A 27,045-nucleotide genomic window follows, 5' to 3' on the forward strand; every position below is an offset into this window, starting at 1 on the left:
ATTGTAATAGCCAAAACAAAGAACCACTCAAAAGACAATCAAGGGGTGAATGGATAAACAGCTTGTGGTATATCCATTCAATGGAATACTACTAACATTAGAAAGGAATGAGCTATTAATAGATGCAACAAGATGATGAACCTCAAAATAATTATGCTGAATGTAAGGAGCCAGACCAAAAAGGGGTATATATTATATTATTTCACTTAACATAAAACTCTAGAAAATTGGAAACTGATCTATATGACAGAAAGCTAGTAGTTGCCTGGAGGATAAATGGCTAAGGGAAAATCTGCATGCAAAAGGTCACAAGAAAACTGTCTAGAGTGTTGAGTAGGTTCATACTTACCAAGCATGATGATGTTTCACAAATGTATACGTATGCCAAAGCTTATGAAATTTCACACTTTAAATATATGTAGTTTATTCATCGCACTTTACTTCAATAAAGCTATGTTTTAAAAGCACACAAAAAGGGAGGGAGCTGAAGGGACCCAAGTTTCCAGAAGGGCTCGGGTGAATGTCAGTGTTTCTCAACCCTGTCTTCACATTTGAATCACCTGAGGCACAATATAATCAGACTCTCTGAGGGTGGCACACAGGCATCAGGACTTCGAAAGCTCCCCAGGAGATCCAATGTCCAGCAAATGTTGAGAACTGGTGAGTAATAGAGGGGGGATGTAAGGGTATATGAGGCGCATAGGGTCAGAGGAGGTGTGCAGTGCATGGGAAGGACATGAGCATCGGTGCAGTGCAAGCCATGGAAGCCTTGCCCAGGGAGGACAGATCCTGTGTAAAAGAGGGATCTAGGGCTAGGACTGCAGCAGAGGGTATAAAGGGAAGGAATAACTCATAACCATGAATGAAGCATGTGTAAATTGGAAGTTCATTCAGTCTCTAACAAAGTCAGAGTTTGTATGTATGTCAAGGAGATAGGGAAGAATTATCCATATCTCTGGCTATGTGGTTGTTAATAATTTTCTCTTTTGGGAACCCTGGCCTAAGAAACCCCCGCTCTCATTAAACTGCCCTGAAGTTCCTTGAATTACTCTTATACAGAGAATAGAAAGAGGGTTTCCCACCCATGGTAGACAGGAAAGGGCATAAAGGACACAAAAGAAGAAGTGGCTTCAATTCTTCCCTAAACCAGAGAGTCTTTGAATTGGAGCTGCTTCAGAATTACCTGGGGACCCAAGCATGTTCCCAAGTGGGACCCAAGTGTGTATTTTTGATTTTTTTTCAAGTTGTGCTTACAATTTTTTTTTTTTGGCTTTGCAGTATGCAGGATCTTAGTTCCCAGCCAGGGATTGAACCCAGGCCCCCTGCATTGGAAGTGCAGAATCTTAACCACTGGACTGCCAGGGAAGTCACTGTATTTTTAAAACAAATCCCAAAGTTTCAGAACAACTACTAACCCAATGGCTAAAGATGACATCTATTGAAAATATCCCAATTCCCCACCCAGTCTCAGACTCCAGCTTTCCAAGTGGGTGGAAAAAGATCACATGTTTTAACTGATGAAGAGTTTCTGATGCCAGTTTATTATGCAGAAGGCAAGGTGGAGCAGGGACAGGTTCTGGGGAAAGAAAACAGAATGGTACCTTCTATACAGGGAAATGGGTACTAAAGAGGCCTTGACTGAAACTTCCTCATAGTTGGTAGCCACAGGTCCACATGGGGTCATAAAGCCCCTTAGCAGAAGTGGGACTTTGTCATACACATTCTCAGAGCCTTGATTAGGAGTGATTCTCCAGGGCCCTCGATGTCTCTGCTACCTCTGCTTGTGATGTCATGGAAACTTCTATGTGGCCTGTGTGTACATAAAGACAGCAGCCTGTCCTCGCCTGTGGTGAGGAAGTCAAAGCTGTAGAAGGATTGTAACAGGGGACTAGAGCCAAGAGAGTGCAGCAGGGCTGGTCCTGCATCCAGGGAGCCCACCAGTGGGACAGAAACACCAGTGGGTCAGGATATGGTGAGAGGTCACCCATCACACAGTCCATGGGGGGGCAGAGGACGCAAGTCATGAAGGAAGGACACAGGTGGGCAGTGAGGGCAAGGGCCCAGCCAGGTCAGGGCCACTCTCACGGCATGCCCAGGAACCTTCAAAAATCCAGGCGCCTGCTAAGCAGAGGAGGACATCTTTCTTGGCTGAGCAAGGAGAGAAGGTCCAGTTGATAACTGATGGGCCTAGAAGCCACCAGCATCAGGTTCATTTGTTCCGAGCCCACTTATCACCAAGACGACTGTACTGAGCATCATTGCGCTCTCGAAGGGGCTAAGAGATGAGAAGGGGGAACAGGGAGGCAGGGTCAGAACTCTCCCATGGGGAATCCCAGCAGACCCCAGAGATGAGAGCTCATGGGACTCCCCAGTGATGAATTCCCCACTAGGACCTTCTCTCTCTCTCTCTCTCTCTCACACACACACACACACACACACACACGTTAAACTTAGTGTCAGGCTCTCCATCCCCACTCACTCCTACCCCCATTCTCATCTTTCTCCCCTCAGGGCTCACCTGATAGAGTTGGTCATTCCCCATCAGAGCTTGAGTGTCAGCAGCTAGAAGAACCAGAGAAAAAGGGTCAGCAAAAGCCAAAGAGGTGGCACAGGGAGGCCCATGAATGCTGCCGGGGGACTGCAGCTACAAACACCCTCAGAAGTCTGCATGAGCTTTGTGGGTACCCAAGTGCTGTCAGTAACCAGTTGTAGAAATCCTTAGGAGATTGCAATGGTGACGCCCAGATGAGGCACAACCCAATGCCAGCCCCATTCCTTAGCAGGTATACACACAACATATACATGCCACAACATATACATGCTCGGTCCCTTCCACCTACCCCTGGAGAATCTTCCAGTCTCATGTCCAGCAAAGCAGTAGACACCCAAAGCAAGGAGCACAGTGGCAATGATGTCGGTGATGATCATGCCTGCCAGGGTGGCTGTGTCCAGCTCCACACAGTTCTGGCACACTGTGGGGGAAGGGAGGCCAGAAGAGAAGGGGAGGGTCTTCAAGATCAGGGAACCATGCCTCTTAGGGCAGCCCTAGGAGCTCTCATGTCAAGACCCAAACTTGGAAAAAGAGCCTTGCTCCATCCACTTTTAACCTTCAGTCCAAGAAGTAGTCTCAGGTTTGTAGGAACTTTAAAAAGGCAGTAGGCCAACCACGCTCCAGACCAAGCCCCTACTGCTTGGGTCACAAGACTACTATTGCTCTTTTACCATTAAGCTCTTTCCCACTCAAGGCTTCAAAATCTGGTTCATATCCTTACAAGAGCAAGCCAGTTTGTTGAGAGCACAGATGGGTACACTGGAGCTCCCTCCAGCAAGGAAGTTCCCATGTCCAGAAGCCCCCACTTATTCCACCCCCAAAGGATCCTGGAAGCACATACTTCGATAGTATACTTGCAGAATAAGTTGTTGGGTGTTTTCACCACACTGATACATTCCTCTTGGGTCCTGGATACGTTTTCCTAAGTCCCGAGTTTTATTATTGCCTGACACCTCTTGTCCTTCTGTTCCTTGTAGCAATGTGATGCTGGAATTGCATTCCAACATTACTTTGTCCTCAGGTTCCAGCACTTTTAGAATGCGGGGATTCACTAAGAAAAAAAAAAAAAAAAATACCACGACTGGAGCCAGCTCTTTAGTCTGCACCAGACCACTGTTCTGCTGAGGCTCATTACTTAAGAAGGACCACTATCCAAGTCTAGAACAGTTCGAGGTTTCTGCTGAGAGAGACGGAAGTCACAAGAGAAAGGCTTCAGCAGGCACCCCACAAACTGCCGAGGCCAAGAAGGACACAGAGGGGGGTGGTAGGGAGGTCCAAGAGGGAGGGGACATATATATGCATATAGGTGATTCTCTTCATCGTACAACAGAAACTAAGACAGCATTGTAAAGAAATTATCCTCCATTTAAAAAAAGAGAGAAGGACATGATGTAATCCAAACAGAGGACAGGCCCTGATGAACACAGAGCAAAAAAGGAAATCATGGAGTTGGGTTAATCCAAAACCTTCATGGAAATGTGTTCAGATCATTGAATAGAAGTAGCAAGGGAGCCCAGAATGCTAAAACACCCAAGAGATATTGAAAGGCAGAAGAATGGTTCTCAATTGGAGATGTCCACATTATTTTTCTCTAAGAAAACTTCTAATTCTACTTCCCAGTCACCTGCCACACTCCAACATCAACTTCTCATATTCTTTCCCTCCTCCTCACTCATGGTCAACCACTGCCCAGAGAATGGTACTACCAAAGCCTTTCCCAGGGCCAGTGATGGCTGGGGATAGGAGCGAAGCTAATATGAATTACCACTCCAGTGGTCCAAAAGGGGACCTAAGGCAAATCCCATGTAAAGATTTTTAGTTGTTCTATCTATGCCTGGGGGAGAGGGTCAGAAAAAAATTTTTTTTATTGAATCCTTTCTTGGGGCTCCACACAAGTCAAGTCTTGTGGGGAGTTTAAGGGCTGGATGTATGCACAGCATCTTTTTAGGACCGCTGAATTGCTATGACTGAGAATATCTCCACAGCCCACAGAGGCACTGGAATGTGTATCTCCAATCCCAGGGAAAAGTGGAATCTACATTGTCCCTGAGATTCATAGTCAGTTACCAATTTGGATAGAAGAGCATCTTTTAGAAAATCCCCCACAGAGCCATTCCTTGTGCCTGTCAAGAAAGCATGCATATATTCTCAGGGAGACACACGAACATCAGATGTTCCACATCATACACTCATGTCTTCCTTGGGGATCCATTTCCAGTGGAAATCCTGGATCTCCCAAAGAAGCTGACTACTAAGGTAACCACTCATCCCGGTTTGCCTGGAACTGAGGGAATTCCTGGAACATCAGACTATCAGTTTTAAAACCATGCAAACTGGGCTGAGTGCATCATGCTATCACCCCAAATCTGCCCTCACTCCTGCTCAGCCGCAATTAAACTTCTCTCTTATAGCATTCCCCTGAGTGCTGGGCCATGGCCCCAGGTGGTGATGTATGGTGTCCACATGACCTGGAGTCCTGGACCCCGGAGGCTATCTACCCTAGACGGAACAAAGCTCCCAGTACCAGCCCTAGGCTCAGGTGCACATCTGCTACAAAACTTCCTATAGACCTCTGGCCTGAGGTCTTCAGAGAGACATTGAAGGCCAAGATGCCGCCCTAGTTAGTCAGTCAAAGCCAAAAGAGCCTGTGCTTCCCAGACCCTGTGTTACATCCCAACACGGCCCTCCTTGACAACACCGGAGTACTGAGGCGCTTTCGAATGGACCTCATTCCAGGTGGTAATGTCCCTCTCAGGTCCCTTCCCCACGATGCCCCGGTGCACTCGGAGAAGCCTTACCTTGGGAGAGAAGGGCAGCCAGTATCAGGCAAGAGAGAAACCTGCTGTGCTCCATCTCCCAGCAGAATTCATCCAGGAGACCGACACAGGTCACAGACTATCAGCCGGGGTTAAAGCCGCCTTTCCCCAACTGACTCATGGGTACCCGGAAAAAGTAAAGGGTGGGGGAGGAACTAGAAAACGCCTATTTCTCTGTCTGCTCTTGGTGACAGGAGCGGCTGGGGTAGAGGTAGGCTGGGGGTGGGGTAGGAAAGAAGCAGCTGCAAATCACTCTCTCTCAGAGTATGGAGTGTGGGGGTGGGGTAGAAGCTGGAAGCGGAGGCTATGGAAAAGGATGCTGGGACTTCTAGGAAGTAGAAGGAGATTCAGGGTGTCCTTTCTTGAGTTGCTGACGAAAAATAAGAAACTAAGTTCCTGCCGTCTATGGGGTCGCACAGAGTCGGACACGACTGAAGCGACTTAGCAGCAGCAGCAGCAGCAAGTTCCTGTCAGCAACATCATTACATTTACTCACCATCTGAAAACTGCCACTTCTCAAAACCCTTGAAAGAAGATGTGAATCCCATTCTATAAGCCAGACCAGCTAGGTTTCTTCCTTTTCTGGTCTTTCTTGGGACCCTGCCCAAGCTCCTTCTTGGGCCTCCTGAGGTACCAGACTAAGTAGCTTCTTATCAGTGGGAGGTTGGCCTTTGGGGGCCCCCTAATGAGAGATTTGCATTCTGGCTCCAATACTGTCTACCTGCTGCATCTGCGCCAGTCACAGAATTCTCCAGAGACTAATTCCCTCAGTATCAGGAAAAGAATTCAAACAGAATCTTTTATTGTGCCTGACACTTCATAGGACTTCCCTGTAGCTCAAACTGTAAAGAATCTGCCTGCAATGCAGGAGGCCTGGGTTCGATCCCTGGGTCGGGAAGATCCTCCGGAGAAGGGAATGGCAATCCATTCCAGTATTCTTGCTTGGAGAACCTCATAGACAGAGAAGCATGGAGGACAACAGTTCGTGGGGTTGCAAAGAGTCGGACATGACTGAGCAACTAACACTTAATACTGACACTTCACATGTGCTAAGTAAGAGTTATTAATAACAATATGATTGGGACTTCCCTTATGGTCCAGTGGCTAAGACTCCCAATGCAGGGGCCCTGGGTTCGGTCCCTGGTCAGGAAACTAAATCCCACACACCACAGCTAAGAGTTCACATGCCACAAAGACCAAAGATTCCACGTGCTGCAACTAAGATCTGCACAACCAAATAAATAAATAAATATTAAAAATAATAATAGCAATATGATTAACTCTCAGGCACAACTGAACTTCCCCAGGAGACAAATGGACTTTTTCCCTTTGGGATATGGAGATCCAAAACTGCTGCAGTTAGATCATTCTTTACCCAAGGGTAGAGATTGTACATGCCTTGCTGGCTTTTGTTTTCCAAACACCTGACAAGAGCTCTGTATGTTTTCCTTGATTCACTGGCTAACTGGCTGAGGGGCCTGAGATCCTGGGAATTCAGCTGAGGCCCCTGTCCCTGGAAATGCATTTCCTGTCCTGGAGGAATAATCCTACCTATTCCCTTCCAGGCAGGCACCACTTTGATGATCTCATCTTCAAAGAGCAGTGGAAAAAAATCCCTGGACTGAGGTGGCTCTCTGTTCAGAGCTCCAGCCCTAAGCACCTAAGGGTTCCCAGCTAAGTTCATCAGTTCTAACAACAGCTAGCAACAGGCAACAACTGGCTGAGCTCCGAGTAACAGATGATGGCGGAAGTGTTTACCCTCCTCATGAAGAAAGGGGCCCAGGACACCTTCCACCCCGCACCCAAGGGCGCTTTCTGTATAAGCTGAGTCTCTAAGATGGAAATCCAGCACTCTGTCCCGCTCCCTCTCCTCCACCTCCCACGCTCCTCTCCCCAACGGAAAGTCAGAGGCATCTGCACCTGCAGCCCTCCTGAGCCCTGCCCCCACCCACTGCCCACATTAGCAGCCCAGGGTGGAGGCTCACAGGGGCCCCAGCCCTAAGGATGCTGGGCGGGGCCAGGCTAGCTGCTAGCACAGGCTGACTGGCTGCTGGCTGCTGCAGGCCGCTCAGTGCTTCTGCGGAGAACAGAGATGGATATGGAGCAGGGGAAGCGTCTGGCTGGCCTCATCCTGGCTGTCTTTCTTCTTCAAGGTAAGGGTCCGCTAGGGGGTCTGACAGCCCGGAGAAGGGCTCAAGGGAAGAAGCCCATCACCAGGGGGACAAGAGTATTGGGATCCCCTAACCTTGAGATGTCACCCTAAAGTTCAGAGAAGGAAGGGCAAAAATGAAGTTTCTCTGCTAGAGAGAAGCAGTGTTCCATGGGAGAGGTGGAGTGCTTGTCTCTTAAGAAATCAAAACAGAGGACTTTACTGACTTGAGAGAGGACCCGGATGCCACCATCTTAGGTTTGAATGTAGCCCAAAGGGCACAGGCCAGGAGCCTGAAGAGAAACAGTTTGTATTCCTTAACTCAGAGCTCCGGCTAGGAGTAGACTTGTAGAGCCTTCACTTACTCGGTTGGTCAGCTGGTCAACAAATATGTGTGAGGTCAATCCTAGTATGTATCAGGCTAGGAGAACATAAAGGTAAATAATAACCTTCTGCCCCCCATGAGCTCATAGTCTGATTGCAGTGATAAGTTTAAACATTTCCAGACTGAGTATAACGCACAGTATAGGGTACTTGTATGAATATTCTTTTGGAAATACAGTAGGAAGTGGATGAACTGGCTCGATGCCTGGAATATGGACTCTAGACATTGAAAGTTGTTGACATCATTCAAGTATTATGCGAGATGTGAGGAAGAGGAGGCCGAAGATGGAACTGTGAGGGTATCGCTGTTAAGGAAAGTTAGAGGAAAAAAATGTCAGGAAAGAGATAAAGGAATGATCAAAGAGGTGAAATAATCAGGTGAGTGAAATTCCATAGAAACAAAGGGAGTAGAGAACTTCCAGGAGAGAATCACCAAAAGTATGAAATACTAAAGATACATCCACTGATAGAAGAATATATTTAAAAGTTTAAGTCTGTGGGAGTTGGCAAAACAAAGGTCATGGATGACTTAAAAGAGTTTAAGTGAGGTAGTGTGAGTCACACAGAGTCGGACACGACTGAAGCGACTTAGCAGCAGCAGTGTGAGTGGAAGCCAAGTGGAAATGTGTAGAAAGTGGAGGGCAAGGGGGGGAAAGAGCAGCAAGTGTAAAATGTTCTTTAAAGAAGTTTGGATGAGAAGGCTGGAGAGGTTGAGTGGTAAGTGGAGAAGTAGCAGACTCTAAGAAGAAATGTGTGTGTGTGTGAAAGAAACTTGAGCACATTTCCAAGCTAAAGGAGAAGACAGTGAGTAGAGGGAGGCCCTGGAACTGATACTGAAGGCTGCAGTCAAGAGTGGGATCAAGGGCACAGAGCACAAGGCAATCTCCCCCTCTGAGACTAGAAGAGAGGAAGCGCAGATGGCTCCAGCCTTAGAGACGCTTGTGGATGGAAAAGAAGCTGAAGAAGAAAGAGCCATTATGGCATCCATGTTTTCAGTGAACTAAGTGGGCAGCAGTGTAACCCGCTAAAATTGAGCTGGGTGATGACTGAGTGGGGGACTAGAAGAGATGTTGGAGTTTAGACTTATTTCTGAGAGGAATAGAGAAAGAGCCAACTGAAGACAACACAGAGTTAGGGGCAGTGTTGAAAGCTTGTGTAGCAGCTATTTCTGTAGAGCAAAAAAAAGGCTTGGACTGAGCCATAGAAACCTGAGTTCTATGTGCAGCTCAGTCACCAATGAGCCAGGTGAACTTGGCAATGCCTCCTCCTCTGGGCTCAGTTCTCTCAGCCATCAACCTAGGACATTTAGCTACATGAGTTCTCAAGTCCTAGAAGAACTAGAATTCAGATAATCAAAATTTTAAATGTCAGCAATCAATCGTACTGTCTTTTCTATGGTATCAGGATTAGAATGAGAGGACTCTTTGTTTCTCTCACAGTGACCAGGTTGCTGGGGAGAAGAGCTAGTTAGAAATCTGCTTAATTCTTTGCCTTGCTTTTTTTTTTTTTTCATTTATCCATTCATACTTTCATTCAAAATATATAATGCTCCTACCATGTTTCAGGCACTGTGCTAAGTGGTATTCAGAAACAGTTCAGTTCAACTCTGTGTGAAGTTCTAAGACTGCTATCTTCTCTGTCAAGCTTTCCCTGTCCCTCACCCTTGGCCAAAATCAATAGTTTCTACCCCCTTCCATATGCATTTATACAAGTACTAAATGATAATTTATAAGTACTACTACATTTATTACATTTGTGGGTTATTTTCCACTTCATTGTAAACTCTTCAGAAGCAACAATATTTGTATCACCACCCTTTTCTTCCATAATCCTTATTCATGTCAGGCACATAATAGTGATCGGTAAGTGTTTGGATTAAATCCAACTGAATTGAACTCCAGTGTTGGCTCTCTATAGTATGTCTAGCATGCAACTCTACTATTCTGAGTTTTGAGACAGATTTGAGGGCTATTTAGTGGCTAACTCCTTCAGGACATTCAGGATTTACACACACACACACACACACACACACAAATGGATCACCAAAGCTGAACATTATAGAAGTAATTCTGCTCTAAAAGACTTTAGCTAGTACACACTCAATCTTTTCCAAGGCTTTAGCTGCTAAAGGAGCAGAGCATCCCATGCTGTACAGGCAATACCCTTACATATAGTGCAATACTATCGCGCAGTGCTCACCATCCAGAGTTGGGATCAGACCCCAAAGGTAAAGGGCACAGTCCCCAAAAAGACTATCCTCACTTTAAAAGGCAGGCACTGGTTCAGGGATCCTCAGACCACCCACACTTCTGATGAACTGCCTACAAATCTGGAGAATTCCCAAGAACCCCCTCAGAATTTGCTAGAACAGCTCACAGAACTCAGGAAAGTCCTATACTCACTAGTACAGTTTCATTATGAAAAAAAAAAAATTAGATCTAGACAAATAAAGAGACACATAGAGTGAAGTCTGGGGTTCCTGAACACAGAGGTTCCATGCTTTTTCCTTCCAGAATTAAAATACATCAACCTCCTGGCATGTTGATATGTTTACCAACTAGGAAGTGCCACTAAGTTTTTCTTGGGATTTCATCACATAGGCATGATTGATTGAATCATTGATCATGTGACTGAACTCAATATCCACTCCCTCCTCCACCTCCTAGAGCTCAAAGTCCCAATTCTCTAAACACATGTTTGGTCTTGACCTGTCTCATCCTGAGTCATCTCTTTAACATAAATTCATGTGTGATCCAAGGGTCCACCAAGAATCACAAAGGCAATCCTATCATTCATAAAATTCCAAGGGTTGAGAAACTCCCTCCAAGAAGCCCAGAACAAAGACTAGACAAATTCCTTATTATACAACACCCTAAATTCAATTTGGTGGTTTAGGCTACCATCCAGGGAAATAAGTATAGATACTGTCACTCACATAGATTAGGCTCTCTCTCTTCATCTTGGCCTCAAATGACTGTGGAAATGATACATCAGGAGATCTGAAGGACTCCATGCCCAGCTGATCCTCTGTCTTCTGTCTCTACAGGTACTATGGCCCATGTGAAAGAAGGTAGGGGAAACGTCTTCTTTCTATCATCAAACTGGGGAAATTCATGGAAATATGGCCTCTCACAACAGCAGTCCTATAGGAGCAAGTGAACAGCTTAGAAGGGGTGGGATGATAAAGGATAGAGAGCAAACCCTTCCATTGTTAACCAAATCAGTGGCCAGTCTTGATCTCCCTGGGTTTCCTAGAGCTAAACAATTAATTGTCTGGTGCTTGGAGGAGAAACGGGTCCCTAGCAGCTAGGTATTACTCAAAGCACCACCTACGAATCAACAGCATTGGCTTCACCTGGGAGTGTGTTAGAAATGCCAACTCTCGGTGCTTTCCCCGGAGAAGGCAATGGCACCCCACTCCAGTACTCTTGCCTGGAAAATCCCATGGATGGAGGGGCCTGGTGGGCTGCAGTCCATGGGGTCGCTAGGAGTCGGACACGACTGAGCAACTTCACTTTCACTTTTCACTTTCATTCATTGGAGAAAGAAATGGCAACCCACTCCAGTGTTCTTGCCTGGAGAATCCCAGGGATGGGGGAGCCTGGTGGGCTGCCGTCTATGGGGTCGCACAGAGTCAGACACGACTGAAGCGACTTAGCAGCACTATTGAATAGAACCTGGAATTCTAACCAGATTCCCATGTGAATCATGTGTGCCCCAAGACAAGGAGAATTTCAGAGGCAAGATCTTAACAGGCATTTCCTTTTTCAGTAAAAGTGGATGACAATCGAGAAGATGGTTCCGTAATTCTGATTTGTGTCACGAATGACACAACGATCACATGGCTTAAAGATGTGGAACAAATAGGTTCTGGAGACACAAAGAAAAATACTTGGAATCTTGGAAGTAGTACCAAAGACCCTCGAGGAATATATAAATGTGAAGGATCAAATAACCAATCAAAATCACTCCAAATATATTATAGAAGTACGTATCCCCTTTGGTTTGCTTATGTGAAATTAAGCAGTACTGGGTGCTCTGGTGAGCTTCTTGTCTGGGGTGGGTATAGACATAGATGCTAAACAGTAATGTAAGAATCAGCTTTCTTAATCTCAGCTTACTTTTAATTTAACAAAGCAGTTCCTCCAACATTTTGAAAAAGCGTAGCCTGTCTTATAAAGCCTGGCTCACCTGTATGTAGGCCCCACTGCTTGGAGGAGTCAGCAGTTTATATAAACCAAGTTAAGATAGGTAAAGGAGACAGGGGAGATTACAAGTTGAGCGACTGTAGCATGGAGAATGGGATATGGTCTTCCTTTTATTTCAATAGTTGCTGGTAGTAAAACCACATGGATTTCCCCCGGACTCCTGCACAATAGAGGAACATGAAAAAGCATTGAGTTCTTAGTCCAAGGATCTTCCAGGCAATATCCTTGCCATACCACCCACAGAGAGGCCTGCTGCCCTGGACAGAAATATTATCTCAAGAGAAAAAAATCCAGAGTTGAAGGAATTCTTGTCCTTCCCTCTCCCCACAGTGTGTCAGAACTGCATTGAACTGAATCCATCTACTGTGGCTGGCTTTATCTTCACTGAAATCGTCAGCATTTTCCTCCTTGCTGTTGGGGTCTATTTCATTGCTGGACAGGAAGGAGTTCGCCAGTCAAGAGGTAAAAGGATGTTCTCAGGGACTTCCCTGGTGGTCCAGTAGCTAAGACTCTGAGCTCCCAGAGTTTGATCCACAGTCAGGCAACTAGATCCCATATGCCACGAGTAAGACCCGGCGCAGTCAAATACATCAAAAAACAAAACAAAATAATGTTCTTAGATGAAAGCTGAGGCTATCTGGGACCCTCAGCCTCCTTCCTACCAAAAGAGACCCAATAGAAGAGGCTGGGTTGGCAAGTGTTGCTGATGAGCATGGTCCAGTGAGGCTCTGACTCTGAAGGCAGGAGGAAAAGGACACTTGGTGTTTTCATAGCATATTTGCCTGTTTCAAGATACAACTCTATCTGACTTGTCCTCTGTACTTTTAAAAAAATTACTCATTGTTTACTTAATTTTATCTATTTATTTTTGGCTGTGGGTCTTCATTGCTGCATGCAGGCTTTTGGTAGTTGTGGCAGGCAGGGCTGCTCTTCGTTGCAGTGCGAGGCCTTCTCATTGCAGTGGCTTCTCTAGCTGCAGAGCATGGGCTCTGGGCACAGAGGCTCAGTAGTTGCGGCTCACAGGCTTAGTTGCTCAGTGGCATGTGTGATCTTCCCAGACCAGGGATCAAAACTGTGTCCCCTGCACTTACAGATGGATTCTTAACCACTGGACGACCAGGGAAGTCCCTGTCCTCTGTACTTTAAAAAAATCTCTTTATATAAGTAAAATCTGCATTCACAAAAGTGCATGAATCACATATATACAGCTCAAAATTTTTTTTAACAAAGCAAACACACACATGCATTCAGCACCAAGTTAAAGAAAGTAAATTAATCCTTGGGGTCACTTCCAGCCTCTACCTAGTCCCCAAAGCAACCATTCTCCTGACTTCTAACAACATTGACTCATTCTCCCTGGTTTTGATCCTTATGTAAATAGACTCACACATTAAGTACTCTTGTGTGTGGCTTCTTTCACTCAACAATATGCTTGTGAGATCCATCCATAATGTGGTGTGTAGATGTAGTTCACAAATTCTTGTTGCTATTCAGTACTCCAGTTTATTATTCATTCTGTCTTGTTTATGTGTACATTTTGTTTATTTTTTTGTGCAGCTTCAGACAAGCAGACGCTGTTGAACAATGACCAGCTCTACCAGGTACGTGAATATGAAATGAAAGAGACAGTGCTAGTTAGTAGTGGTAAAATTTTGGAACGGGGGTGGGGTGGGCAAGTTATTTGGAAGTTACTATGTACACAAAAACTGCTTAGGACATAACAGACAATGGCATCGTTATCCCTTTGGGTAGAATGGACGAAACAAAGAGAATGGTCCGGAGAGACTGAGGTAAGGATCTAGTGAGAAAAGCTGAAGAACATACTGAGAGGGCCACACAGAGAAGCCAGATGCAGCGCCTTCCTCCATCCTTGTCCTCTTCTGCCCCCAGGACCATGAAGAAACCACTCCAAAACCTTGAACTTAAGCACTCAATAAGTATGCATCAGTAGAAAACAAAGTTATGGTTACCAGGGAGTAACGTGGGGAGGAATAAACTGGAATATTGGGATTGACATTTACACACTGCCATATCTAAAATAGACAACTAATAAGAACTTGCTGTATAGCACAGGGAACTCTACTCAGTACTCTGTGATGGCCAAATGGGAAAGAATCTTAAAAAAAGAGAAGTGGATATATGCATAACTGACTCACTTTGCTGATACCTGAAACTAACACAACATTGTAAATCAACTATATTCTAATAAAACTTAAATATTAAAAAAATGACAAAAAGCACAAATATGTATACCTGAAAAACGGTGAAAAAAATTAGACATTGGAAGTAAAAGCTAAAAAATTTTATAAAATTTTTTAAATTAAAAAATAAATACATATCAAATTAATTCATAGAGGATGATGATAAAATGTCCTTTGTAGCCCCTTAAGGAACGGGAAGATGACCAATACAGCCACCTGAGGAAGAACTGAACCCAAGACTCAGAGAGGTATGTCTTTCTACACTAATTCTAAGGAAGTACCTTTGCATTACCTGCCCTCCCAACTACTGCCAAGCCTATCTCCTTTCCCCAAGCAGCTATAAGGACGGGAGGGTAGGGAGAGTTGACTGATCATTCGGAGGTGGAGGGGGATGACTCTCCTGTGCATTGTAGGATTTATAGCAGCATCCCTGGCCTCTCTCCACCAGATGCCAGTAGCACCCCCAAGTCCTGACAACAAAAATATCTCCACATACTGCAAATATCCCCTCGGGAACAAAGTCGCCCTTAGTTAAGAATCACTGATCTATAATTCTCAAGCCATTACTAAGCATAGTAGAAAACTTTTGTATACATATATATAAATAATATGTTTGTGCTGTGTGTGCTTATTTGCTCAGTCGTGTCCAACTTTTTGTAACCCCATAGACTGTAGCCCACCTGGCTTCTCTGTCCAACAGGATTCTCCAGACAAGAATACTGGAGTGGGTTGCCATGCCCTCCTCCAGGGGATCTTCCCAACCCAGGGATTGAACCCAGATCTCCCACATTGCAGGCAGATTCTTTACCATCTGAGCCACCAGGGAAGCCCAAGTAATAACCTATTACGGAAAATAATTTCAAAAGTAATATTTGTGTATGTGTATAACTGAATCACCTTGCTGTGCACCTGAAACGTTGTAAGGCAACTATACTTCAATAAAATATATATATATATTTGGGGGAAAAAAAGAATCACTGACCTATATTAATCTTCCAATCAATCAGAAGTTCTGATTCAATCAAACAGAAACTTCAATCAGGGAAACAGGGCCCAAGCAATATTTGATTTTCTGAACCAACTGCATTTTTTTTAAATCCAGGTGTTTTCCCTTCTATCCAGTTCTCAGAAACAAAGCAATACATTTTGGAGCAATCCTAGCAGAGAAATTTTCAGCCCTAAATCTAGACTTCCCAAAGGTGACAAATGGAGAAGAAAGGCCATCAGAGCAAATTTGGGTTTCTCTCAAAGTAAAAGCAAAATTTGTATTAACTGGGTAACTGGGTGCCTGGAGAAGGCAGCAGAAGATGAGATGGTTAGATAGCATCTCCAATTCAATGGACATGAACTTGAGCAAACTTGGAGATGGTGGAGGACAGGGAAGCCTGCCTTGCTGCAGTCCATAGGGTTGCAAAGAGTCAGACACAGCTCAGTGACTGAACTCGTATGGTGTTTCAGGAGCGCCACCTATTGAAAGTAATTTTTCTAGAAAAGGAAAATGAAAAGGGCAAACAACCTCCTTTATTTGAATATCTTTTTTTACACTTTTATTTACTTTCAGTGTAAGTCATAATTCACATTGTTTAAATACGCAGTGAAAGGTCTCCCTCTCACTCCCTACCCAGCCATCCAGTTGCCTTCTCCAGAGGCAAACAATAATACTAGTTTCCAGAAATTAGTGTGGACCTAACAGAAACAGAAGATATTAAGAAGAGGTGGCAAGAATACACAGAAGAACTATACAAAAAAGATCTTCATGATTCAGATAACCACAATGGTTTGATCACTCACCTAGAGCCAGACATCTTGGAATGTGAAGTCAAGTGGTCCTAAGGAAGCATCACTATGAACAAAGCTAGTGGAGGTGATGGAATTCCAGTTGAGCTATTTCAAATCCTAGAAGATAATGCTGTTAAAGTACTGCACTCAATATACCAAGAAATATGGAAAACTCAGCAGTGGTCACAGGACTGGAAAAGATCAGTGTTCATTCCAATCCTAAAGAAAGGCAATGCCAAAGAATGTTCAAACTACCGCACAACTGCACTCATTTCATATGCTATTGAAGTAATGTTCAAAATTCTCCAAGCAAGGCTTCAATTGTACATGAACTGAGAACTTCCAGATGTTCAAGCTGGATTTAGAAAAGGCAGAGGAAACAGAGATCAAATTGCCAGCTTCCATTGGATCATAGAAAAAGCAAGAGAGTTCCAGAAAATAAAACATCTACTTCTGCTTCATGGACTATGCTAAAGCCTTTGACTGTGTGGATCACAACAAACTGTGGAAAACTCTTCAAGAGATGGGAATACCAGACGACCTTACCTGCCTCCTGCAAAACCTGTATGCAGGTCAAGAAGCAACAGTTAGAACCAGACATGGAACAAAGGACTGGTTCAAAATTGGGAAGGAGTTCGTCAAGGCTATATATTGTCACCCTGCTTATTTAATTTCTATGCAGAGTACATCATATGAAAAGCTGGGCTGGATGAAGTACAAGCTGGAATCACGATTGCAAGGAGATATCCATAACCTCAGATATGCAGATGACACCACCCTTACGGCAGAAAGCAAAGAGGAATTGAAGAGCCTCTTGATGAAAGTGAAAGAGGAGAGCAAAAAAAACTGGCTTAGAACTCAACATTCAAAAAATTAAGATCATGGCATCCAATCCCATCACTTCATGGCAAATAGATGGAGAAACAATGGAAACAGTGATAGACTTTATTTTCTTGGGCTCCAAAATCACTGCAGATAGTGACTGCAGCCATGAAATTAAAAGACACTTGCTCCTTAGAAGGAAAGCTATGACAAACCTAGACAGCATATTAAAAAGCAGAGACAAAGCAAAGACCTTTACCAACAAAGGTCTAGCAAATCTATGGTTTTTCCAGTAGTCAAGTATGGATGTGAGAGTTGGACCATAAAGAAGGCTGAGCACCAAAGAATTGATGCTTTTGAACTGGTGTTGGAGAAGACTCTTGAGAGTCCCCTGGACTGCAAGGAGATCAAACCAGTCAATCTTAAAGGAAATCAATCCTGAATATTCATTGCAAGGACTGATGCTGAAGCTGAAGCTCCAGTACTTTGGCCACCTGATGCAAAGAGCCGACTCATTAGAAAAAACCCTATTCTGGGAAAGATTGAAGGCAGGAGGAAGAGATGATAGAGGATGAGATGGTTGGATGGCATCATGGAATCAATAGACATGATTTTGAACAAGCTCTGAGAGATGGTGAAGGACAGGGAAGCCTGGCGTGCTGCAGTCCATGGAGTTGCAAAGAGTCAGACATGACTGAGCGACTGAACAATAACAATACAGTCTTACAAGATATATAAAATACTCTATGTTGGAGATATTCTAGGCATATATAAGCAAATGCCAAGTGCGCATTATTCTCCCCATATTTTTCACACAAATGTTGTCTTATACGTCTTGCACTTCTCAAGATTTTATTCTACTCAATAAAATCTGAAGACTACTTCATACCAACATATAAAGGAGCTCCTTTTTAAAAAATATAGCCACTTTGTACAGATACCCTATAATTTTCTCAACTAGTCCTCTACTGATGGACGTTTAAGTTGGTTCTTTTGCTCTTACAATGCCACAATGACTGTAGAAATGTCATTTTTAAAAATTGTAGTAGTCATAGTTGCTCAGTCATGTCCAACTCATGATCCCATGGACTCTAGCCCTCCAGGCTCCTCTGTCCATGGATTCTCCAGGCAAGAATACTGGAGTAGGTAGCCATTCCCTTCTCCAGGGTATCTTCCAGACCCAGGGATCAAATTGGGTCTCCTGCTTTGCAGGCAGACTACCATCTGAGCCACCAAGGAAGCTCTTAAAAATTGTACTGAGGTATAATTTTCATGCTATAAAATCACTCACCTTACATGATTTCACCTGTTCCAAGTAATTTTTAGCAAATTTTCCCAGTTGTACAACCATCACCATAATCCAGATTTAGACCATTTCCATCAGTCTCTTAAGGTTTCTTGTGCTGTTTTTGTGGGCTTCCCTCACAGCTCAGTCAGCAATCACTAATCTCTTTTCTGTCTCTTTAGATTTGCCTTTTCTGGAAAAATGGAATCATACGATACACTGTTCTGGACATTCTCGTGCCAAGTCTTCATGTGGACATATGTTTTCATTTCTCTGGATTGCTACCTAGGAGTGAAGGATTGCTGGGTGGTATGGTAAATTTTTCTATAACAGTTTAAGAAACTGCCAAAGTGTTTGCCAAACTGGCTGTTTCATTTTACATTCCCACCAGCGATAAGTGATTGGGGTTCCTCTTTCTCCTCATCCTCACAAATGTTTGTTACTATCTTTTTTAGTATAGCCATTCTAGGGGATGTAAAACAGTATCTTATTATGGCTTTAATTTACATTCTCTAATGACTAACAATGTTGAACACCTTTTCATGTGCTTATTGGCTATTCTCATCATATCTTTAGTGAAGCGTGTATTCAAAACTTTTAAAATTCAGTTATTTGTTTTTCTTCTTACTATTGAATTGTAAAAGTTTTTATATATTTTCAAATACAAGTCTTTTAACAGATATATGATTTGCAAATATATCTACCAGTCTATGACTCATCTTTTCATTTTCTTAATGGTGTCTTTTGAAATGCAAATGTTTTTAATTTTGCTGAAATCTGTTTTACCCTTTTTTTTTTTTCTTTTATGGATTGTGTGCTTGGTGTCATGTCTAAGAAATCCTTGCCAAACCCAAGATCACAAAGATGTTTTTATAGTTTTAGTTCTAACAATAAATATTATGTTGAACATTAAGACTATTTGTAACAAATACAAATAAATGCAATTGCAGGACCATAATGTATTTTCACCTGTCATTTAATGAAATAGTACCAAATTGCACTTCACAGAGCTTGGACCAATACATAATTCTAAAGAGTTCCTATTGTTTCATACACAATCCAAAAATGCACTACTAAGCTTTTTCAACTTTGTAAATAAGATGAGTTAAAATGGTATCTTGGCTTAATTTTAATTTGCATTTTTCTAATTAAAAATGGGAGTGAATCATTTGCTTTTCCTGCTCATGAAATATAGGCTCATATCCTTTGATCGTCTTATTGACTTGCAACAATCCTTTACATATTTGGGAAACTAGACCTTTTGTTTACAATATTAGTTGCAAAAATTTTCACAGTGTTGTTATTTGGGTTTTGACTTTACATATGGTTGGTTTTCTACACACGTTTTACAAACATTTGCATGTAGTAGAATTCACTGTTCTTTTATGGCTTCTAGGTTGTTTCATATTTTAAAATGCCTTCTCCCATTCTAAGAGTATTCTTTTAAAACTTTTCTTCCATTAATTCCTCTAGCATTTTCCAGGTTTATATATTTAAATCTCTGATCCATCTTAGACTAATTTAATCCAAGGTGTAAAGGTCTAATATATTGGCTAACTTTTAAATCACACAGCTACCCACTTACTCTGGAACTATTTATTGAAAAATCCATCTTGTGCACATTGATTTTAAATGCTCCAGTCTCACCAGATTGTAAGCTCCAAAAAGGAAGACTTGTTTTTTTTCCTTCCACTACTGTAGCTTGAGAAGCTAAAACGATGCTAGAACGTAATAGGCACTCAAAGATTCCTCAACATTTGGTGTGTACATGTTCATGTCTGTGTGTGTGTGTGTGTTAAAATAAAGTAAAACATCATTTTAACCATTTTTAAGTGTACTATTCAATGGCATTAAGTACATTCAAAATGTTGTGCAGCCATCAGCACTCTCATTTTCATAACTTTTTCATTATACTGAAGAAACACTCTACCTATTAAAAGATAATTCCCTATTCCTCCCTCTCCCTGATAACCTCTATTTAACTTTCTGTCTTTATGAATTTGCCTACTCTAGGTACCACATATAAGTAGAGGCATATAGTATTTGTCCTTTTGTGTCTGGCTTATTTCACTTAGCATGATGTTCTCAAGGTTCATTCATGTTGTAGCATGTATCAGAATTTCCTTCCCTTTTAAGGTTTAATAATAATCACATGTATGTATGTGCCATATTCTGTATGTGCATTCCTCTGTCAATGGAAATTTGGGTTGTTTCCACCTTCTGCCACCCACTCCAGTGTTCTTGCCTGGAGAATCCCAGGGACGGGGGAGCCTGGTGGGCTGCTGTCCATGGGGTCACACAGAGTTGGACACGACTGAAGCGACTTAGCAGCAGCAGCAGCACCTTCTGCCTAATACAAATGATGTTGCTATGAACAGTGCTGTACAAATAACTATTTGTTTATAAATAAAAAAACTATTTATTTGTATTTAGCCAGAAGTAGAATTGCAGCATCACATGATAATTCTGTTTAACTCTTTAAGGAACACCAAACTTTTTCTGAAGTACTCCAGTAGTTTACATTCACAAGGGTCCCTATCTCACCACGTCCTCACCAAGACTTATTTTCTTTTTATTTTTTCACAATCACCTTCCTAAGAGGGATGAGGTGGTACTTCATTGTAGTCTTGACTTGCACTTCTCTAATGATTAGTGACACTGAGCACCTCTTCATGGGCTTATTGGCTATTTGCATATCTTCTATATAATAATATTTATTCAAGCCTATTGTCCATTCTTTAATCAAGTTGTTTGAGGTTTTATTGTTGAGTTATATTCTTTTTAATATAACTGGATATAATTTTTTAAATCAGTAATGTGATTTACAGATACTTTCCATCACTCTAGGTATTGTCTTTTCACTTGCACTTGAAAAGTATGCTCCATTTTTTCCCTCTGTGTAACTTCAAAGTACCCTTGAGGATCTGCATCCTCTTCACCTGACAAACAGGAAAACTGAAACTCAATCAAAGCATATTTGAACACGCTGCCTGGCACCTAATAAGAGCTCACAAGTTTCAGTTAATGCTACTGTTGCTTCACAGACAAAAATGATCTATGAAGAATCATAGAAGGTGTTTCAGTAAGGCATATCGGTGGGAAAAATAGAAAGCAGAAGTCCGTAGAAGCCTTAGCAGCGCCAGGGTTCACCACCTCATAGCTATTGCCGATACATAGGTTTTGCAGGCCCGTTTACTCCTACCGACCTCCAAAACACCCCTCTGCCAGCTCAACGCGACCCGCCCCGAATATAACCAACCCCAAGGCCGCTTCCGGCCGCTTCCGCCCGGCAGCAGCCAGTTAGTGCATGCGCTGTGGGAATGTTTGCTCGCCCGCTCCCAGCACAGGGCGACACACCCAGCTTCCGGCGCCCGGATGAGATTGCACAAGGCTTGGCGCCTAATCATGACGTCAGCTCCGGTTGCCTTGCTGAATCGGAAGTGGGAGCTCTTCGGCCGCTGAGACTCTGTCGTGTCGTCGCTGCTGGCCTTTCAGGCTCTGGTAAGAGAGGGTATAGCTGGAGGGGAGGGGATCGTTGAGTCTGCAGTGGGACTTTTTTTTTCTCCTAGTCGGATACCAGTCCAAATCTCTGCACGCTTACCTCCTCCAAATTCTGTCCTTTCCTGAACACTGGCTCTCCTTCATGAACTTCGACCCTGTCTGGTTTGGGAACCCCTTACAGTGCTCCTGTTTCTGGCATTTCTGCCCCTCGTTGCCATTCCGCTCCTGGAAAAGGCCAGAATCCTGGCCTTGCATTATCTTTGGCGTTCTTTCTCTAGAACGTGCGCCTAGTGGGTAGGTCTCCCTGTGCGCCGCGAATCCCTTATGGAACCTGGGGGGGTAAAATATAAAGAGTAGACAACAGATACCCTGGTACCAAAGAAGAGAAAATTAAACTTGGGTCCCTGTAGTCAAACCAGTTGAATCCATATGGCAAGGTGTTGACATTTGTTAAGGCAAGTGATCATTCACCCCTCAAAACTCTCCTGTTACTCTGCTTCTTGCTTCCTCAACATTTGGGTTTAGAGGACACTGCTAAAATTAAGTAACCGAGCGCAGAAGCTTATATTTGATGGGTATTCTCTTTGGAATCAGCTTTTCACTCCAAGAATAAGGATATGTATGTTTAGTCTCACTGCCATAGGCTGTTTTGGTCTCACATGGGAGCCCTCATAGAAAATGGGACCCAGGGCCTTCCCTGGTGATCCAGCGGCTAAGACTCTGTGCTCCCAATGCAGGGGGCCAGGGTTCAATCCCTGGTCAGGGAACTTGATCCTATATGCTGCAGCTAAGGCCAGGAACAGCCAAATAAATAAATAAGATAAATAAATATTTTTTAAAAATGGAAGGAATGCTGTCTGCTTTGTGAGTTGATGAGATCCTTCTAGTTTGATGTAACGGAAGGATCTGTTGGCACGTAGAGGCCTGAAAGGATTATTGGGTGGAGCATGTAACGGTGAAATCATTTTTACAATTTCTTCTTCGGTTTGATCTATGTATTACTCGGGGCTTCCCAAGTGGTGCCGTGGTAAAGAATCCACCTGCTAATGCAGGCAGGCTTAGGAGACTCGGGTTCCATCCGTGCCTTGGGAAGGTCCGCTGGGGTAGGAAATGGCAACCCACTCCAGTATTCTTGCCTGGAAAATTCCATGGACAGAGGATCTGGATGGGCTACAGGCCACGGGGTCCCAGAGTGAGACACAGCTGGGCAGCCGTGCGATTGCATGCACACACACGTATTACTCGCCAGGAAAGAAACCTTGTGGAGTATGATTTAAAAAAGCTTGATTTTGACAGTCTCATTTTTGTGAAGTATTCCAAGTATTTCTGTTTAAAAGCAATACCAAATTTGATGTTAAAACATTTATGTGGTCATCTCTTTAAAGGCTGACAGTGCCCCCTTGAGAGGATTAGCCATATTCTTTATAAACAAAAGATTAACTCAGGCGAGGGCAAAAAGATTATATAGGACTGGAGGTAGACAACTTTTATAAATGTAGAGCCTTGCAGCACATCTATCAGAAATGTGTTTTTAAAGGGGATGTATTGGGGGAATTCCCTGGCAGTCCTGTGGTTAGGACTCTGCACTTTCATTGCCAAGGGCCCAGATTCAATCCCTGGTTGGAGAATCAAGATCCTGCAAGCCTCACGGCCAAAAGTAAATAAATAAATAAAGAGGATGTATTTTTAAAATCAAATCCAAAAACTTCTAAGAATTGGTAGATGTGTCATGCCAAAGGCTGACGACAAGATAGTGCTTTATCTTTGTATGGTAGTTGAAAGGAGATTATAAATTCCCAGTGATATTGAATATTAAACAATATCAAGGTTCCATTTTATCAGACCTTTCTTTTGGAGTGGGTCACATCTGGGTGCTCTTTTTACATTTGTGAGATCCTTGACCAAATCTAAACTGACATCCCTACAAAGGTTCCATCAAATGATCAGTCCTCCCTTTTCGTGTAAAACTTTCCTGGTTGCACAGTTAGCTCTTTTTCCATGAAAATAGTTGTTGCACAGATTTGAAGTACATATGAGAAAGATGAGCTTAATGAGGTAGGCAAAGCTCTTTTTATCTTTCATCATGGATGACAGCAGAGATTTATTTCCATTCTCTGTTCTACACGTGCTGAGATAACAAAGGGCCACAAGTGCCTGGCCTGATACCTTGACCTTCCACTGCAACCCAAGACAAACAGTAAAACCCTTAACTTAAAGTAGGATTATGGGTGCTGCTATTGATTACAAGAAGGTCAGGAGTAATTACATGTAAGATTGACTCATTTGATGCATGTTTGGGATTTTGTGTTTATGGAATATACCAGACACAAGAAAAAAATAATTAGGTATGAGCCTGTACTCAGCTTGCTTACCTTCTAGTAAAAAAGAAGATCTACATTAGAAATACAATGTAGAAAGTTATAAGTCCTGTTGATATAGATAAAATGTCATGGGAAGCTAATTTTTGTGGACCATTTTAAGTCTTTATGGAATTTGTTGCAGTATTGCTTCTGTTTTATATTTTGTTTTTTACTGTGAGGCATGTGGGATCTTAGCTCCCAGACCAGGGAGGACAAGGAATTGAACCTACACCCCCTGCATTGGGAGGTGAAGTCCTAACCACTGGGTTACCAGGGAAGTCTTAAGCTAGCTTTATGTAATGTGACAGTGTAGTATTGAGAAAGGAGGAAATAATGCCATTTATGATGATAAATCCTCTTTATGTCTCTTGATAGTCTTAGAGCCCATATGTGTCCTACATGCTAATTCTTGGCTTTTGATTTCCTTCCTTTCTGCATGGTGCAGATGATACATCTCCTTTGTACTAATCTGAACTCTTTTCAGTTGTATTTTTAAAAACCCATTTGAACTGGCTCCCACAGTGTAGGGAAATCTACTGGCTTTTTTATACCTGAGAAGGCTCTCTTTCCATCTCACATGTCTTTTCCTGCATGTTGGTTTAGTTTTAGGCTAGGCCTTCTCTAGATGGTGGAAAGACGGCAACTCCAGGTTCCTGTCTTACAGCCTAGCAACCTAAGCAGGAAAAATAAAAAGAGTTCCCTTTTCTGTTGATTTATCCAAAGGTCTGAAGCTAGTGTTCATTGATTCTTTTAGGTTGGTGCAAAAGTAATTGCAGTTTCTGCATTGTTGAAGTTTACCATTTGATATTGGAATACATTCTTAAATATGGTTATGTGATACATCATTTTAATGTGCATTTCTCCCTTAATTTTTTTGCTAATGACTTATTACTTGCTATTTATTTATATTTATTTTAGACTATGTAAATGATGTTAGACAAAAGCAAATTCGAGCGATTTTCTTATGCGAGTTCAAAATGGGTCGTAAAGCAGTGGAGACAACTCGAAACATCAAACTCATTTGGCCCAGGAACTAATAAATGTACAATGCAGTGGTGGTTCAAGTTTTGCAAAGGAGTTGAGAGCCTTGAAGATGAGCGTAGTGGCCAGCCGTCAGAAGTTACAGCACCCTATTGAGAGGATGATCAAAGCTGATCCTCTTACAACTACATGTTTTAAGAAGTTGCCACAGAACTCAGTGCTGACCATTCTGTGGTCATTCAGCATTTGAAACGAATTGGAAAGTTGAAAAGTTTCATGAGCTGACCACAAATCAAAAAAGTCGTCCTTTTGGAATGTCGTCTTCTCTTATTCTATGCAACAACAACGAACCATTTCTCGATCAGATTGTGACATGCAACAAAAAGTGGATTTTATATGACAACCAGTGACATCCAACTCAGGGGTTGCACTGAGAGGAAGCACCAGAGCACTTCCCAAAGCCAAACCTGCACCCAAAAAAAGGTCATGGTCACTGTTTTGTGGTCTGCTACCAGCCTGATCCACTACAGCTTTCTAAATTCCAGAGAAACCATTGTATCTGAGAAGTATGCTCAGCAGATCGATGAGATACACCAAAACCTGCAATGCCTGCAGCTGACATTGGTCAACAGAAAAGGCCCAGTTCTCCACAACAGCTCCCAACAACACATCACATAACCAACGATTCGAAAGTTAAATGAATTGGGCTATGAAGTTTTTGTTTTGTTTTTTTTAATTGAAGGATAATTGCTTTACAGAATTGTGTTGTTTTCTGTCAAACCTTAACGTGAATCAGCCATAGGTATGCATATGTCCCCTCCCTCTTGAACCTCCCTCCCATCTCCCTTCCCATCCCACCCCTCTAGGTTGATGCAGAGCCCCTGTTTGAGTTCCCTGAGACATACAGCAAATTCCCATTGGCTATCTATTTTACATATGGTAATGTAAGTTTCCATGTTACTCTCTCCTCCCCTCTCCCCATGTCCATAAGTCTGTTCTCTATGTCTGTTTCTCCATTGCTGCCCTGCAAATAAATCTTTGGTACCATCCTTCTGCTGCTGCTGCTGCTAAGTCGCTTCAGTCATGTCCGACTCTGTGCAACCCCATAGACAGCCTCCCACCAGGCTCCCCCGTCCCTGGGATTCTCCAGGCAAGAACACTGGAGTGGGTTGCCATTTTCTTCTCCAATGCATAAAACTAAAAAGTGAAAGTGAAGTCACTCAGTCATGTCCGACTCTTAGCAACCTCATGGACTGCAGCCTACCAGGCTCCTCCATCCATGGGATTTTCCAGGCAAGAGTACTGGAGTGGGGTGCCATTGCCTTCTCCGACCATCCTTCTAGATTCCATATATATGCATTAGTATACAGTACTTATCTTTCTTTTTCTGATTTACTTCACTCTGTGTAATAGGCTCTAGGTTCATTCACCTCATTAGAACTGACTCAAATGTGTTCTTTTTTATGCCTGAGTAATAGTCCATTGTGTATATGTATCACAACTTCTTTATCCATTCATCTGTCAGTGGACATCTAGGTTGCTTCCGTGTTCTAGCTATTGTAAATAGTGCTGCAGTGAACATTGGGGTACATGTGTCTTTTTCACTTTTGGTCTCCTCAGGGTGTATGCCTAGGAGTGGGAGTGCTGGGTCATAGGGTAGTTTTATTCCTAGTTTTTTAAGGAATCTCCATACTGTCTTCTGTAGTAGCTGTATCAATTTACATTCCCACCACAGTGCAAGAAGTTTTGCCTCATCCACCATATTCACCTGACCTCACACCAACCTACTAGCACTTCTTCAAGCATCTCGACAACTTTTTTTTTTTTTTTAAACTTTACAAATTGTATTAGTTTTGCCAAATATCAAAATGAATCTGCCATAGGTATACATATGTTCCCCATCCTGAACCCTCCTCCCTCCTCCCTCCCCATACCATCCCTCTGGGTCGTCCCAGTGCACCAGCCCCAAGCATCCAGTATCGTGCATCGAACCTGGACTGGCAACTCG

General features: G+C 43.0%; 3 protein-coding genes across 9 annotated transcripts in view; 2 read left to right on the forward strand and 1 right to left on the reverse strand.

The window, feature by feature from the left end:
- Window positions 1-1,520: 1,520 nt before the first annotated feature.
- CD3D (CD3 delta subunit of T-cell receptor complex) lies at window positions 1,521-5,481 on the reverse strand. The gene is made up of 5 exons (XM_086339510.1): window positions 5,350-5,481; window positions 3,393-3,602; window positions 2,841-2,972; window positions 2,519-2,562; window positions 1,521-2,275 (listed from the first exon to the last, which is right to left on the reverse strand). The coding sequence occupies exons 1-5, from the start codon at window positions 5,402-5,404 to the stop codon at window positions 2,210-2,212; spliced, it is 507 nt and encodes a 168-aa protein (XP_086195636.1). The 5' UTR covers window positions 5,405-5,481; the 3' UTR covers window positions 1,521-2,209.
- Window positions 5,482-7,401: 1,920 nt separating this feature from the next.
- Window positions 7,402-20,022, forward strand: CD3G (CD3 gamma subunit of T-cell receptor complex). The gene is made up of 7 exons (XM_086339509.1): window positions 7,402-7,520; window positions 10,947-10,970; window positions 11,672-11,887; window positions 12,439-12,570; window positions 13,666-13,709; window positions 14,490-14,557; window positions 18,378-20,022. The coding sequence occupies exons 1-6, from the start codon at window positions 7,460-7,462 to the stop codon at window positions 14,538-14,540; spliced, it is 528 nt and encodes a 175-aa protein (XP_086195635.1). The 5' UTR covers window positions 7,402-7,459; the 3' UTR covers window positions 14,541-14,557; window positions 18,378-20,022.
- A 1,604-nt stretch (window positions 20,023-21,626) lies between these two features.
- UBE4A (ubiquitination factor E4A) overlaps window positions 21,627-27,045 on the forward strand; it is a 42,692-nt gene continuing 37,273 nt past the window's right edge. For 6 of the 7 annotated variants that reach the window (XR_015141904.1, XR_015141905.1, XM_086339504.1 and 3 more), the window contains exon 1: window positions 21,627-21,696. The gene's annotated coding sequence lies outside the window, so the exon portion shown is untranslated. Of the gene's footprint in view, window positions 21,697-24,974; window positions 25,840-27,045 lie in introns of all 7 variants that reach the window. The other variant, XM_086339502.1, reaches the window with a different exon arrangement.

The sequence above is a fragment of the Bos grunniens genome, chromosome 15, assembly GCF_055505025.1.
Source record: "Bos grunniens cultivar Pamir isolate PY7600 chromosome 15, Bosgru_T2T1.0, whole genome shotgun sequence".
In the NCBI taxonomy this organism is placed as follows: Eukaryota; Metazoa; Chordata; class Mammalia; order Artiodactyla; family Bovidae; genus Bos; species Bos grunniens.

What these genes read in the sequence shown, in the direction of transcription:
- CD3G (XM_086339509.1), top strand. Translation starts at nt 7,460, where the DNA reads ATGGATATGGAGCAGGGGAAGCGTCTGGCTGGCCTCATCCTGGCTGTC. An exon ending in GGCTGTCTTTCTTCTTCAAG is followed by an intron (nt 7,521 to 10,946) that starts GTAAGGGTCCGC and finishes CTGTCTCTACAG; the next exon opens with GTACTATGGCCCATGTGAAA. An exon ending in TATGGCCCATGTGAAAGAAG is followed by an intron (nt 10,971 to 11,671) that starts GTAGGGGAAACG and finishes TTCCTTTTTCAG; the next exon opens with TAAAAGTGGATGACAATCGA.
- CD3D (XM_086339510.1), bottom strand. Translation starts at nt 5,404, where the DNA reads ATGGAGCACAGCAGGTTTCTCTCTTGCCTGATACTGGCTGCCCTTCTC. An exon ending in GGCTGCCCTTCTCTCCCAAG is followed by an intron (nt 3,603 to 5,349) that starts GTAAGGCTTCTC and finishes TTTTTTTCTTAG; the next exon opens with TGAATCCCCGCATTCTAAAA. An exon ending in GACTGGAAGATTCTCCAGGG is followed by an intron (nt 2,563 to 2,840) that starts GTAGGTGGAAGG and finishes TGGTTCTTCTAG; the next exon opens with CTGCTGACACTCAAGCTCTG.